This window comes from Geotrypetes seraphini, chromosome 8 (genome assembly GCF_902459505.1).
Source record: "Geotrypetes seraphini chromosome 8, aGeoSer1.1, whole genome shotgun sequence".
In the NCBI taxonomy this organism is placed as follows: domain Eukaryota; kingdom Metazoa; phylum Chordata; class Amphibia; order Gymnophiona; family Dermophiidae; genus Geotrypetes; species Geotrypetes seraphini.
Window position 1 is genome coordinate 165,327,155 of NC_047091.1, and position 15,209 is coordinate 165,342,363.

The window sequence follows — 15,209 nt, forward strand, 5'->3', positions numbered from 1 at the left end:
CTGTTTGAGGGGGGGGGTTGCAAGTGGGGGAGAGCAGCGCCGCTGGCCTCGGGGGGGGGGGAGGGAGGGTGGGAACGTATCAAAGCGAGTTTGCATTATTTCCTATGGGGAAACTCGCTTTGACATACGAGTATTTTGGTTTACAAGCATGCTTCTGGAACAAATTATGCTCGTAAACCAAGGTTCCACTGTACTTTAAATTTTTGACTGAAATGTCTTGAATTCAGAGCTTTGTTAGGGAGGTACTGAATACCGCATCTTTTGCCTTTCATAGATCGTGTCTAGTTGCAGGGGGCCTGGCTTGTTGTGGGGTATGTCCTTTAGTGATTACCCCACCCTCGAAGGATAGCCTAGCACTTGAGTACTGTCAATTTTTTTTTTTTTTACTAGAAAAAAAATGCACTGCTTTAAATCACTTAAAATATTATATAAACTTTAAGAAGGAGAGAAAGTAATATCTCCATGATCTGAAAGTAACTAGCATTTCTTGGACATCGCCTTCAGTGGAGGGGATTGACAGGAGCCAAAGATGTTAAATGAGAGGGAAAAGTAGCTGGTTTTTTTTTTTTCCCTTCTTTCTACACTCTCTACTCCAGTGATAATCTCGCTTCTCCTTTCCCTTGAAGGAGGGGAAATGACAAGAAGTTAGAGGCTGGATTAGAGAAAGACACGGGGACACATTTGTCCCCGTTCCCGCAGGAATGCAATTTCCCTGTCCCCACAACTTTTGTCGCTGTCCCTGTCCCTTCCTCATTCCTGTAAGCTCTGCCTTAACTGCACAAGCCTCGAGCACTTGTGATTTTGAAGCGTTTGAGGCCTGTGCAGATGAGGATGGAGCTTGCGGAAATGAGGTAGGGACAGGAAAAGAATTTGCGGGGACAGGAAAATGAGTTCTCACGGGGATGGGGAAAAATTTATTTATTTATTTATTTTTATTTCTTATATACCGCTGTACCGTGAAGTTCTAAGCGGTTTACAGTAGAAACAGAAGAAATGCAATAAGTAAGATTAATTAAGATGAAGAGAGAGTCCCTGTGTCATTCTCTAGGCTGGATTAAGGAGCCGAGTAGCTCTTTTCTGTTATTTAAACTGAATGGCTGTGGCGTTCCACTAGAGTTAGTTTGTAATAACAGCTGTTGCAACTTATCTTACTATTCGCAGTGGATGTGTGCTGAGAAATTTTCGTGCCAAGGGGAAAAATCCAGTTAGTGCTGAATTTAATGGTATTTCTTTTTGTAACGTGAATGTCTGGCTCCTAGCTTTCTAGAATGTAAATCGGAAAAGATCTGGTATTTTCTTTGATGGATGATTATAATGTCAGGTTTCTAATCCTTTTTGCTTTTGGGGGTCTTAATTGTCTTCCAGAGGTCAAGTTCTACCAGCAGATACTTTGCTGAACATTGTAGATGTGGAACTTGTCGCTGAGAGCATTAAATATTCTCTTAAGGTAGGAACTGATTTGGAAGGGGGTGGATGGGTTCTTAGAACCTTTTTTCATCTTTTATTTTTTTTCCCTCATTGTGTCCAAGCCACACTGTTCTTTTCCTGCTCACCTTATCAGTGATCTTGGCCATGTTCAGCCTTTTTCCATTTCATTCTTGACCTTGTCGTTTCTTTGTTACATCCATTAATATAGAAACATTGAAAATGTCAACAGATAAAGACCATATGGCTTATCTAGTCTGCCCATCTTTGCCAACTACTTTCCCTTCTTCCTTGGAGATCCTCCCCCCACCCCCTCTTACTGCTCTTCCCTCCCCCCCGCCCCTATTTGGTCTCTCTCTCTCTCCCTTCCCTTCTAACCTCACCTTCATCGTTGCTTGCAACTCTGATAAAATATTGTGAATCCGCGTGTCAACGCAGATCTTAATTAATTGATGTGAACCGCCCAGAACTCCCTGGGTATGGCGGTGTACAAGAATAAAATTATTATTATTATTATCCTCTGTGCTTGTCCCTTAGATTTTGTGAATTCAGATAAGTTACCATCACCACCTCCACTGCGAGGCTCTGCCATACATCCACCACCATTTCTCTAAAGCAGTGGTTCCCAACCCTGTCCTAGAGGACCACCAGGGCCAGTCGGGTTTTCAGGATATCCCTAATGAATATGCATGAGAGAGATCTGCATATAATGGAGGTGCCAGGCATGCAAGCCTGCTCCATGCATATTCATTAGGGCTATCCTGAAAACCCGACTGGCCTGGTGGTCCTCCAAGACAGGGTTGGGAACCACTGCTCTAAAGTAATTCCTTAAATTACTCCCGAGTCTATACCCTCCCAGAGCTTTCTTGATGAGCGCGAGAGACCTGTGCGTTCATGCCATGGAGGTATTTAAATGTGTCTCATATCTCCTCTCTGTTGCTTTTTTTTTTTTTTTAAGAAAATTGATTCCCTTATTTCAGATACCTTTCATATCTTATGATGACTATATTCTTGTTTAAATATTGGGGGGGGAGGTACTTCCCTCCCCCCCAAAAAAAAAGATGTTCAGGAATATGTGTGTACTACTGAGAAATACGTTTTGTATTCTTTTGTACACCGCTTTGAACCGAAAGGCATAAGCGCGGTATATCCTATATAATAAGACCCTAGCTGCGCATGCGCACTCCTACCTGCGTGTTCTGTTTTCCCTGATCCGTGAGGTGTATGTCTGTGGTGGCCAGTGTTCCCTCTAAGCGGGCGGGTGTTGTGAGCAAACTTTTTTCACCGTGAGCCAAAAATATCGGGCGCCAGCAAGTTATGAGCCAACTCGCCCGATTCTCCTCTCGCCGCCCTGCCATCTGCCGTACGCCTCTTCCGATCGTGCGCTGTGACGAGAAACGTGTGCGCTGCGATGTAATATTTTGTGCGCCAGCGCACGCCAGCGCAGCTTAGCGGGAACACTGGTTCAAATGGTTTTATTTATTTCCCCAAATTTATTTTTGTTATACGCATTGAAAATATTTGATATTGCGTTTAAATCAAAATCTCAATAAACTTGAAACGAGTGCCCGTGAGATTGTGGGAGGGTTAAATACTCAAAACTTAGAAGTTTTTGCTACGCCAGCTTTCTGGTATCTTTACATACAGTGGCGTACCTAGCATATGTAACATCCGGGGCCCATCATTTTTTGGCACCCCCCCCCATTTGTAAGAAAAACATGATTTTTAGTAACAAACCACACGTCACACATGAGTACCTAGGAAAAGGCAGCATCTTACATATTGCAGTGAGCAGTACATCAATACACCCATTGTAAAACTAAACAAGCCAGACCAGCACAGATCAATCCTACACCGTCAATCCTAACAGAAAACCATGTCTTTCGAACACACAGAACACAGAAAACGCCTTCGCCTAGTAAGGAATATGTAATCACAAACTAACCCCTCCCTCTTTTACAAAACTGTAGTGTGGATTTTAGCTACGGAGGTAACAGCTCTGATGCTCATAAAATTCTGAGCATCAGAGCTGCTACCACCAAGGCTGGTGCTAAAAACGCTTCACAGTTTTGTAAAAGGGGGGATAAAATAAAAATACATAGACAAAGGTTAAATTGAACCAGCAAGAAGCTGGACTCTGCATACAATGCTTCACAGAAACAGTGACACATGTCTCCTAAAGCAATAAATAAATAGAAATTTTTTTCTACCTTTGTCTTCTGTGGTTTCTCCTTTCCTCATCTTCTTGTAACTCTCTTCCTTCCATCCACTGTCTGCCGTCTCTCTTCCCCTATATGGCATCTTCTCTCCTTCTATGCCCCTTCCAGAAACTGTATGCCTCCCCCTTCCATCTCTCCTTTCACCCCATTGGTCTGGCATCTCTCTCCTCGCCTTCCCTCTCCCACACCTCTCCTCATAGTCTGGTATCTCCCCTTCCCTGATTCTCTGGCATCTCTCTCCTTTCCTTTTCTTCCATCTTTCGCTCCCCCTCCATGCTCTCACATCTCCCCCTTCCTTTTCCCTTAGACTGGCATACCTTCCTCCTACGCTCCAAGCCCTGGCATCTCCTTTAATTCCCTCCCTCATCTTCCTTCTCCCTCCAGCTGGGTACCGCAACACTCTTCCCTGCAGCTCTGCACTTCCCCACAATTGCCATGCTTCGGTTCCTCTTCTTCCTTCCTTCCTCCCCCCCCCCCCCGCGGGACCCTGCGGCACCATCAACTCTTCCTCCCTCTAATGTCGGCCCTGCAGCTCCAGACTTCCTCGCACCTTCTCCCCTCCCCCTTTGGATCGCTATTATTTTAAATGTTATAGCCGCGGAGCTGTATCCATCAGTGGAGATGTCTAACCTCTGCCTGCCCCGGAACTCTTACTGCAGCAGCCGCCCGTCTAGGCAGGAACAGGAAGTCACTGTTGCAGTAAGAGTTCCGGGGCAGGCCGAGGTTAGACATCTCCACTGATGGATACAGCTCCGCGGCTATAACATTTAAAATAATAGCGATCCAAAGGGGGAGGGGAGAAGGTGCGAGGAAGTCTGGAGCTGCAGGGCCGACATTAGAGGGAGTAAGAGTTGATGGTGCCGCAGGGTCCCGCGGGGGGGGGGGGGGAGGAAGGAAGGAAGAAGAGGAACCGAAGCATGGCAATTGTGGGGAAGTGCAATCCCCCCAATGCGTCCCCTTACCTTACCGACGCGTGTGTGCGCTGTGAAGAGAAACTTTGCGCTGCGATGTAATATTTTGTGCGCGAGCGCAGGCCAACGCAGCTTAGCGGGAACACTGGTGGTGGCAGGAGTGGGCATGCGCGAGTCCCCAGCCTTCCAGCACCTAACTACACTCGCGACAGGACTGGCCGCCAGCGCTGGACTCCCTGCTCTCTCGCGGCAAAGAAAACAGTAAATTTTCGCGGTCTCCCAACCCTTCCCGACATCTGACCGGCCCCCCCCCCTTCCCTTCCCGCGGTCCAGACTCCAAACCTGTCTGCAGCACTCTACACACGCTGCTTCGGGGCCTTCTACTGCCCTGATTTGCTCTGCCGCGTCTCTGATGATGTCATCAGGGACGTGCCAGAGTAAATCAGGACAGTAGAAGGCCACGAAGCAGCGTGTGTAGAGTGCTGCAGACACTGCTGGAGTCGGCAGGTTTGTCGGGACCGCGGGAAGGGAAGGAGGAGGGGGCAAGGGACTAAGGGAGCCGGCCAGACTTCTAGCACCCGTTAATGTAACGGGCTAAAATACTAGTAAATAAATAATTATGTTATGTTTATAAGCCTTTTATGAGATGGTCTTGTTTGTATTTTCACCAGGTGGCTCGTCAGTCCCCCACAACATATGTGATCATCATGAACCGCTCTCACATAGAGATTGACGTTCACAGGCTGAGTGATGGCGGTCTTTTACTGTCCTACGATGGGAACAGCTACACTACCTATATGAAAGAAGAAATTGATAAGTACGCTATGTGTTTTTCCTCTCTCTCTTGCCCTTCCATGGTTTAAAAATAAATCTTTAGTCTCGTCTGACTTCTGGCCGCTCTTCTGTTCATTGTCCTCTTGAAGCCAGGGAATAAATTTAGGCATCTGACAGATCTGGAACAACCTTACCTCCCCTCTTCGGAACTTGAGTTCTCTCCAAGTTTTCCGCAAACATCTGAAAACCTGGCTTTTCTCAAAAAATGTAAGTCTCCCTCCAACTTAGGAATCAAGGAAACTCTTATATCTTGGCATCCCAAGTCCTCTAAATTTTCTTCACACTTCTACCTCTAACCCTCTGTTGTAGTTCTCTCCTATTTCTCCTACTGTAAACCACGACGAGCTCTACGAACGTGGAGATGATGTGCTATACAAACCTAAGGATTAGATTAGATTAGATTAGATTCCTCAGCGGGGAGGTCATAATATGTTGGCACACATGACGTAGGCATTCTTTCCCAAGGTCTGAAGTGATCCATGGGAGAGAGATGGAACTTGCTGGGCCCTACACAGCAGCCATGGGGGACAATGGGAGAAGAGAGGACTAGGGAGACTGAGTATTTATTTATTTTAAAATTTATATTCCCGCAATTCTATGCGGAGTACAATAAAACATTTCAACCTTCTCATATGACACATATTTCAGTAAAACAACAAAACATAGTCCACTGAACATATTGCAATACAAACATAACAATACAACTGAAGTGGATGGCTGCATTACCACTTCACCGGAATCCTTCTAAAGGAAATAACCACAGACGCGCATCGAATATTCCAAAACAGTCGATACTTTTATTGTTAGTATAAAAAATTATAGCAGCATAAGCATACCAAAAAGAATCTTATATTGTCAGTCTGGAAATACAGTGGAGAAATCATACAGACAAGAGGCCAGCACATTTCTGAATGTATGTTGAGCTCTCTGGCCCCACCCTAAAAAGCATGACGTTATATATAGGGTTTTTTCTTTGTCCTGTGAAACACACCTCCAGCTCTGTTCGTGTACCATCCCTATAAGTGCCAGTATGCCGCCTGTCTATCCCACCCCCAGTCCACGCCTCTATCTTCTCCGGGGGTGCCCATAACAGGCATATTTCTTGAACTTTCTTTTCTTCACATGGGTATGCTAGTCTCCCTGCTGAGGCATTTCAGCTTCTGGATTCCTGTTCTCATATATGGAGTTGCATTTTCACAGCACGTAGGTGTCCTTGGAAATCTGTTTTTGCAGCGAAGAATCAAAACTTAAGAACACATAGGGAAACACAGTTAGCATCCAGAAAAAGCCAGTCTTTGTTAGCCCATGACTTATGTTAAATGCATGAAACAGTTTTCCATCCTGTGTAAAAAAAATCTCCCATCTCACAACCAACAATAACCACAAACAAAACAGCTCGAATGCTGTTACTTGACTGAGACTTGACTGCTGGTTCATTACTCGCTGTTACTAGTAGAAAAAGCACACAAGAACAAAAACATTTTCAGCTTATTTCGAAACTAAAACCGAAGATGCTTGCCTAAGAACCATAGAAAGTCTATTTCTGAACTGAAAACATCACTTTCCGGTGACTCAAAAGTTTATACGCAGAAAAGGAGGACACATCAAGACAAAGCTGGTCTCTAGAGCGTAGGAGGAATTTTGCAAGAAGTCCACTTATGCCAATTTCTGTATTCACTCCTACATCCAAAGAGACTTAAGATTTGTAACGCACTTAAATGTTTAGTCAGATATTTGACCAAGATTCATGAGTTTTCCTTTAAATATTAGTTCAGTATTCTCCTGTTTAACTAATTGTTTTAGTGCTTGTCTCACCCATTTTGGAGTGCATGTTTCCTATATTCTTGGATATGTTGGGATGTACTCAGGGCAGGATTAACTCTTTGTTGGGCCCTAGGCAAACAGGTATGTTGGGGCCCCTCATTGTAATTTAAATATATTTCAAAGCTTCCACAAATGGACCCTTGCATGATTCTGACTGCAGAGGAGGAAACAGCAGATAAGAGGCCTTGCTCGATGGCTCCCCCTGCTGACTAGAAGGCAGTACATAGGGAGTGAGGAAGAACAGATAGACCTCTATGGTGAACAATGGCTCTGCGCCCTCCCGATTCTCTTCTCTGTGGCAGCAGCTAACGTACCAGGACAAAACTCTGACTTGACTTACACATTTGAGAGGGCCACTCCTAAATATTTGGACCTTAGGCCCATGCCTAGTTTGCCTATGCTTTAATCCTGCCCTGAATGTACTTATTCACTGCATTGAATTGTTCTAGAATACATATTTCTTGTATTTTTCTTTTTCTATATGTGGTTTTCTATTTTGAAATGATTTTTTGATATGTTAAATTGTAAATTATAAATACCGTATTTTCGCGGATATAACGCGCGCGTTATACGTGATTTTACGTACCGCGCATACCCCTCGCGCGTTATATGCCTGAGCGCGGTATAGAAAAGTTTTTAAACATAGTTCCCACCCCGCCCGACGCCCGATTCACCCCCCCCAGCAGGACCGCTCGCACCCCCACCCCGAACGACCGCTCGCACGCGCTCCCACCCGCACCCGCATCCACGATCGGAGCAAGAGGGAGCCCAAGCCCTCTTGCCCGGCCGACTCCCCGACGTCCGATACATCCCCCCCCCCCGGCAGGACCACTCGCACCCCCACCCCGAAGGACCGCCGACTTCCCGACAATATCGGGCCAGGAGGGAGCCCAAACCCTCCTGGCCACGGCGACCCCCTACCCCCACCCCGCACTACATTACGGGCAGGAGGGATCCCAGGCCCTCCTGCCCTCGACGCAAACCCCCCTCCCTCCAACGACCGCCCCCCCCAAGAACCTCCGCCCGTCCCCCAGCCGACCCGCGACCCCCCTGGCCGACCCCCACGACACCCCCACCCGCCTTCCCCGTACCTTTGTGTAGTTGGGCCAGAAGGGAGCCCAAACCCTCCTGGCCACGGCGACCCCCTAACCCCACCCCGCACTACATTACGGGCAGGAGGGATCCCAGGCCCTCCTGCCCTCGACGCAAACCCCCCTCCCTCCAACGACCGCCCCCCCCCCAAGAACCCCCGCCCGCCCCCCAGCCGACCCGCGACCCCCCTGGCCGACCCCCACGACCCCCCCCACCCCCCTTCCCCGTACCTTTGGAAGTTGGCCGGACAGACGGGAGCCAAACCCGCCTGTCCGGCAGGCAGCCAACGAAGGAATGAGGCCGGATTGGCCCATCCGTCCTAAAGCTCCGCCTACTGGTGGGGCCTAAGGCGCGTGGGCCAATCAGAATAGGCCCTGGAGCCTTAGGTCCCACCTGGGGGCGCGGCCTGAGACACATGGTCGGGTTTGGCCCATGTGCCTCAGGCCGCGCCCCCAGGTGGGACCTAAGGCTCCAGGGCCTATTCTGATTGGCCCACGCGTCTTAGGCCCCACCAGTAGGCGGAGCTTTAGGACGGATGGGCCAATCCGGCCTCATTCCTTCGTTGGCTGCCTGCCGGACAGGCGGGTTTGGCTCCCGTCTGTCCGGCCAACTTCCAAAGGTACGGGGAAGGGGGGTGGGGGGGTCGTGGGGGTCGGCCAGGGGGGTCGCGGGTCGGCTGGGGGACGGGCGGAGGTTCTTGGGGGGGGGGGCGGTCGTTGGGGGGGGAGGGGGGTTTGCGTCGAGGGCAGGAGGGCCTGGGATCCCTCCTGCCCGTAATGTAGTGCGGGGTGGGGTTAGGGGGTCGCCGTGGCCAGGAGGGTTTGGGCTCCCTTCTGGCCCAACTACACAAAGGTACGGGGAAGGCGGGTGGGGGTGTCGTGGGGGTCGGCCAGGGGGGTCGCGGGTCGGCTGGGGGACGGGCGGAGGTTCTTGGGGGGGGGGCGGTCGTGGGGGGGGGAGGGGGGTTTGCGTCGAGGGCAGGAGGGCCTGGGATCCCTCCTGCCCGTAATGTAGTGCGGGGTGGGGTTAGGGGGTCGCCGTGGCCAGGAGGGTTTGGGCTCCCTCCTGGCCCGATATTGTTGGGGAGTCGGCGGTCCTTCGGGGTGAGGGTGCGAGTGGTCCTGCCGGGGGGGGGGGGGGGATGTATCGGACGTCGGGGGGGGGCATCAGGCTTTCAGGATGGGGACAGACCTTCAAGGGGGGACAGGACTTCAAGGGGGGACAGTGCACGGAAAGTCAGGGGGGGTGAACGGAGAGTCGGGACAGCGCACGGAAAGTCAGGGCAGTGCACGGAAGTCAGGGCGGGCGAAAGGAGCGTCGGGCATCATGCGCGTTATATGCCTGAGCGCGGTATAGAAAAGTTTTGGTACATATCATCGTGATTTCTGCGCGCTATACCCCTGTGCGCGTTTTACACAGGTGCGCGTTATATCCGCGAAAATACGGTACTGTATAAAATAATAAAAAAAATTGAGGGATTTTTAAGAGCAAAGAGCACATACACAAATGAAATTTGGAGAGTTAATATGTGATTCTAATGTAAAAAATGGGGAGAAGGAGATATGACAAGTTGGAGAGAGATGAGAAAATTGGGAAGAAACAAGACAGAGTATAAAAAAAAATACTGAAATAGGTTAAGGACTAGGAAATAGGGTGAGAAGGGAGAAAGCATCACAATGAGAGAAGAGGGAAAGGGAAATATTCAAATTATATGATTTGGGGACAGTTCCTTTTTAACTCTTATTTTAGAATAAGAACAATGTAATACAAAACAATTTGTTTTCCACACACAAAAATATTGAGCTCAACAATTATAACTAAATTCCTGAACTCCACCTTCTCCCGATGAAATAGCTGAGGGCAGTTGATTTGGGGACAGTTTCTGATATTTGGTTTGCTTAGGCTGTTCTGTGTACATTGGAGTATCAGGCTGGGAAGATGAACTCCTGGTTACACCCGCTGATTGCTCAAACTTACTCCTATTTTACATTTAGGAAATCATTAAAATCATATCTATTTGATAAACAAGAAAGTTGATTTTAATAGCAATGTGGTTCCATTATTACCCTTCTTTATTCTCTAATTCTTAGTTTATCTTAAATTGTATTTTAATTAATGTTGTAACTGACCGCTACAAGATGTACTGTTTTATTACCATTCTTCTATTTTTCATTCTTAGTATATTTTAAACTGTATTTTATTCATTGTTGTATTTGACCGCTGTAGGATATATTGTTTTTACGAAAATGTATTTTTTTGTTGAATTGTTTCAGTTCTTTTTTTTTGTGAACCGCCCAGAACTGTTGGTGGGGCGGTATACAAAAAAATAAATTATTATTATTATTATAAAGCTGAATGTTTGTTTTTAATTTACTGGGTAAAGGAGTTAAGGAACAATGCCCACTAAGGGGCGGAGGAAATACAGAGGCCAGGAAGTGTCTGGTTTGGTTTGCTATTAATCCAAAATTTCAGCTAGAGGAGAATTGTTTCCCCTACCACAATTGGATTAGCGTTAAGACCAAGAAGTGACTGTTCAAGTTCAATTTATTTAATATATCGCAACTATAAAACCAGAAGGCAAATCTAAGCGGTCTTTGACCAGGGGGCCTTTGACTAGGGTCTTTGACCAGGGGGCCACCGTGTAAGCGGACTGCTGGGCACGATAGACCACCGGTCTGACCCAGCAGCGGCAATTCTTATGTTCTTTTGGTTTACGATAAAAAATTTTAAATTTAAAAACAAAAAAAAATAACCACAAAATGAATTAAATAGGGTAAGAGCAGACAGAAGACAAAACGTAAAGGAAAACGATTGAGAACATGGAGAAAGAGGGTTCTGGGTTTTGGGTTTTAATTGGAAGTTGCCTTATTTGACCCAATGAACGCTAAGTAACAAATACAAGCTTCTAAGGCACTTTATTAGGACTTAAGTTCTATGGGGGTAATAATTTTTTTTAAAAAACGTCTAAAAAGTGTCCTAAATGGCTACTTGGACGATCAAAAAGCCTTGTCCATGTGCCTCAGGCCCCCCCCCCCAGGAGGGGCCTAAGGCTCCCGGGCCTATTCTGATTGGCCCAGGCACCTTAGGCCCCACCTGTGGACGGGCCTTTGGGACGGCTGGGCCAATCCAGCCCCATTCTGCCGGTGGCTGCCTGCCGGACAGGCGGGTTTGAGCACCCGTCTGTCCGCCAACTGGAATACAGGTACGGGGAAGGGGGATGGGGATGGGGGGGTTGTGGGGTCGGCCGGGGGGTCGCGGGTCGGCTGGGGGGGGCAATCATTGGGGGGGGGGGGGTTCCGTCGAGGGCAGGAGAGCCTGGGATCCCTCCTGCCCATATTGTAGTGGGGGGTGGGGGTAGGGGGTCGCCGGGGCCAGGAGGTTTTGGGCTCCCTCCTGGCCCATTCATGTAGCGGCGGGGGGGGTCGCCGGGGTCAGGAGGGTTTGAGCTCCCTCCTAGCCCGTTCATGTCACGGCGGGGGGGGGGGGTCGCCGGGGCCAGGAAGGTTTGGGCTCCCTCCTGGCCCATTCATGTAGCGGCGGGGGGGGGGGGGTCGCCGGGGCCAGGAGGGCTTGAGCTCCCTCCTGGCCCAAGCCAGTCACGGGGGGCATGGGGGGGGGGTCGCTGGGGCCAGGAGAGCTTGGCCTCTCTTCTGGCCTGATGTTAATCGGCGGGGCAAGAGGGCTTGGGCTCCCTCTTACCCCGATATCGTCGGGGGTGCTGCGGTTGGCCGGGGCAAGAGGTCTTGAGCTCCCTCTTGCCCCGATGTTGTCAGGAGGGGGGGGGTTGCAGTTTGACATGGCAGGAGGGCTTGGGCACCCTCCTGCCTGGATGGTTGGGGGGGGGGGATTCTGGAACCGGTGTTGTTTTTGACAGACACCGGTTACAGAATCCAGCTTTTAGGCGAAGGACTGGCTCCTCCTTCGCCTAAAAGCCCTTCTGTTGGACGTTTGTGGCTTTGGCGTTTTTTTGTTTCATTATGGCTGAAAAGTGTAGACGTTGTGTGGGTGTACTTTTAGACGTAGTGGAGATTGGGCGTTTAGGCAGAGGAAGGCCATAATCAAAACAAGGACGTTTGTTTTGGTTATGGACACTTTCCCTGCTTCTGCGTTGAACGTTTAAGGACTTAGACGCTTTTTTTGATTATGCCCCTCCACATGTTTATAAAGCCAGAAATAATTTTGATTATCCTGTGTTTTTCATATAGAGCAGTATCTCACAAACTTTGCGAGCCGGCAGCACACTAAATTAGGGGCGGCGGCTCAAGGGCATCCGGAAGTGCGTGGATGTCGACGTGATGACATCACGCACATGCATGACATCAAGTCGACATCCACGCATGCATGATGGGGCTCTGAGACACCAGCAAGAGGGTGCTGAAAAAGAAAAGGTATAGGGAGGGGGAGAGGTGCTGGCTGACTGCCTACAGGATGTGCCTCTCGCTGGCGCTGTTACCTCTCCTCCTCCCTGGCATCTGGCAGCACACCTGGAATCTCTTGGGGCACACAGTTTGCGACACACTGATATAGAGTTTTTATTCAGTTTCAATAGTGATGCATAAGCTTAAAGGGCCTGATCTATTAAGGTTTCCCCCCCCCCCCCCCAATAGACAAAAAATGGGAAAAAAATATGTGTTAGTAAATTAGGCCAGGATGGGGAAAAGGTCTTGTTAGATCCGTTTTTCTTGTTGGCACTAGGGACCAAGGCTGGCATCTTAAATATTGATCAGTATGCATTACTGCTTTCATCTTCAAAGAGCGTGCACCCAGTGTATTAAAAGGTTCTTTTTTTCCTTTAGATATCGGATTACTATAGGTAATAAAACCTGCGACTTTGAGAAAGAGAGAGACCCCACTGTGCTGAGATCACCTTCAGCTGGTAAACTGCTTCAGTATGTGGTGGAAGACGGGGCCCACATCTATGCTGGGCAGTGCTTTGCAGAGATCGAGGTAATGTTTACAGAAATATGACACGTTCGTTATAAGTAGTTTGTGCTTCTTTATCGTCCCTCCAGATGGATGGGTTTACACTCCTCTGCCAGCAGGTGGAAACTGAGAACACACTGAATTCTAACAGTAAAAGTGGGTTGTGCATTCCCCCATAGAACCAGTCTGTTCTCAGTCTCCAGCAAGTGGTTGTGGAGCAGTAACATCTGGTGTAGCTGGTGGGCTGGTGGTATTAATGTTGGTTATCTGTTCCGATCTTTTTTCCAACAGTTGTGCCTTGTTTGCACTGTTCCTTATCCCCCCTCCTAAAAAAAAAAAAAAAAAAGATTTATTCTGGACATAGCTTTGGTTTGATTTCCTGCTTGGCTATATGTCAGATGGGTTCTATTAGGGACTGTACAGCCTACATGTACTATTAGAATTCATTGTGTTCTCAGTCTCCACCTGCTGGCAGAGGAGCGTAAACATATCCATCTGTACAGGTGTGGAGGGACAAAAAGAAAATTAGCAGGTAAGACATAATTTCTCCATTATCCTGGGCTATTTGTGTAATTCTAGTATATACTTTGCACAATCTACTTCCATACAACTGAATGCTTTGTGGTATCTCTCAGTAATGCAATGGCCAGGTATGATATTTAAGGTAAAATTTGGTTTGTCTTTTTTCTTATTTTAAGTCCTACCAGATTAGTATAGATGAATGGGTTCTTACTCTTAACAACAGATGGAGACAGAGATCAAATGCTTATGTGACCTGCCCAATTTGAGGCACCATACAGGTACACACTACTTAGCTTTATCTATAACAATGCCAACACAGTAGTAGAGCTTCCAGTGAAACGGGGATGAAGTCCCCATAACCCTCAAGGGAAAGCTTATTACACAGAAAGGAACTACATTTTGAAACAAGCAACTAGGACATTTAGTATGCCCTATGTTTATTCTGGAAACATTAATCTGTAATGGGTGAGAGATTAAACTGGTCTGGTAGGATTCAAGGAAAGAAACTAGCAGGTAAAGACCAAATTACACCTGTCTTACTATCTCCTAGACCAGTCCAGACAAATGAAATATATAAAAGGACCCCCTTAGGTTGTTAGAGTAGGATTCATTTCCGCTCTGAGAATGCCAGCCTCCAAAGGCTTAGTTTTCCCCAGATCAGACTTAAATCTGTAATGTCTCAAGTGAACATAAGGAAGACTACGCAACTGCCTTGCATGAGCCCCTCGTCCCATTAAGTCACTGCATCTCTAGTCAAATATGCTCTTAGCCACTGGGGTACAGGATGCCCTTTTGAGATTATGCACTGATGCTATTGTCTCCTTTGAGGTAGTGTCCCCTCTCTTCTGGCCTCCAAAGAGGACAAACGGCCTGTCAAACTGCCAAAACATGCTTGTAATTTCCTGATAATGACAGTTTCCTGCATCCGTCCAAGGCAGTGTGTCTCCTGAGATTTCAGGTGTGCCGCAGTACACTGGGGAAGAGGAGAGGTGTCGGCATTGGCTGACTGTCTACAGGACATGCCTCTCGCAAAGAGAGGCACATCCTGTAAGCAATCTCCCGACACCGGCACCTCTTCTCTCTGCTGGCCCTTCTCTCTAGCACAGGTCCTTCTCTTGGCGCAAGGCCCCTTTGAGGGGCCTTTGTGCATGCGCTGATGTCGGCATACTGATGTCACACATATGCGTGATGTCATCATGCCTATGCCAGTGCACTTCCGGGTGTCTCGAGTCGGGAACACTAGGTTTAGTGTGCCCCGGCTCGAATAAGTTTGTGAGACACTGGTCCAAGGAATATAAAATCTTAATCTTCCCCTACACTCTTTTCTGTGAAAGAATTCAGGGAGAGAGAGAACTTTTCTGCACTGAACACCCCCCTCCCTCATCTTGGTGAAATATAGGAAGGAATCTCTACATAAGAGGGCTTGCAGATCTGAAATCCATCTTGCTGATGTGGTAGC

The 15,209-nt window shown here is 48.1% G+C and overlaps 1 protein-coding gene across 7 annotated transcripts in view; it reads left to right on the forward strand.

Moving 5' to 3' along the window:
• Positions 1 to 15,209, forward strand: part of ACACB (acetyl-CoA carboxylase beta) — a 272,288-nt gene that overhangs the window by 94,125 nt on the left and 162,954 nt on the right. For all 7 annotated transcript variants that reach the window (XR_004540311.1, XM_033954376.1, XM_033954378.1 and 4 more), the window contains 3 exons: positions 1,366 to 1,447; positions 5,227 to 5,372; positions 13,102 to 13,252. Coding sequence is in view for 6 of the 7 variants with exons in the window: in XM_033954376.1 (XP_033810267.1) it covers positions 1,366 to 1,447; positions 5,227 to 5,372; positions 13,102 to 13,252 (379 nt within the window). In the remaining variant the exon portion in view is untranslated. The remainder of the gene's footprint in view (positions 1 to 1,365; positions 1,448 to 5,226; positions 5,373 to 13,101; positions 13,253 to 15,209) is intronic.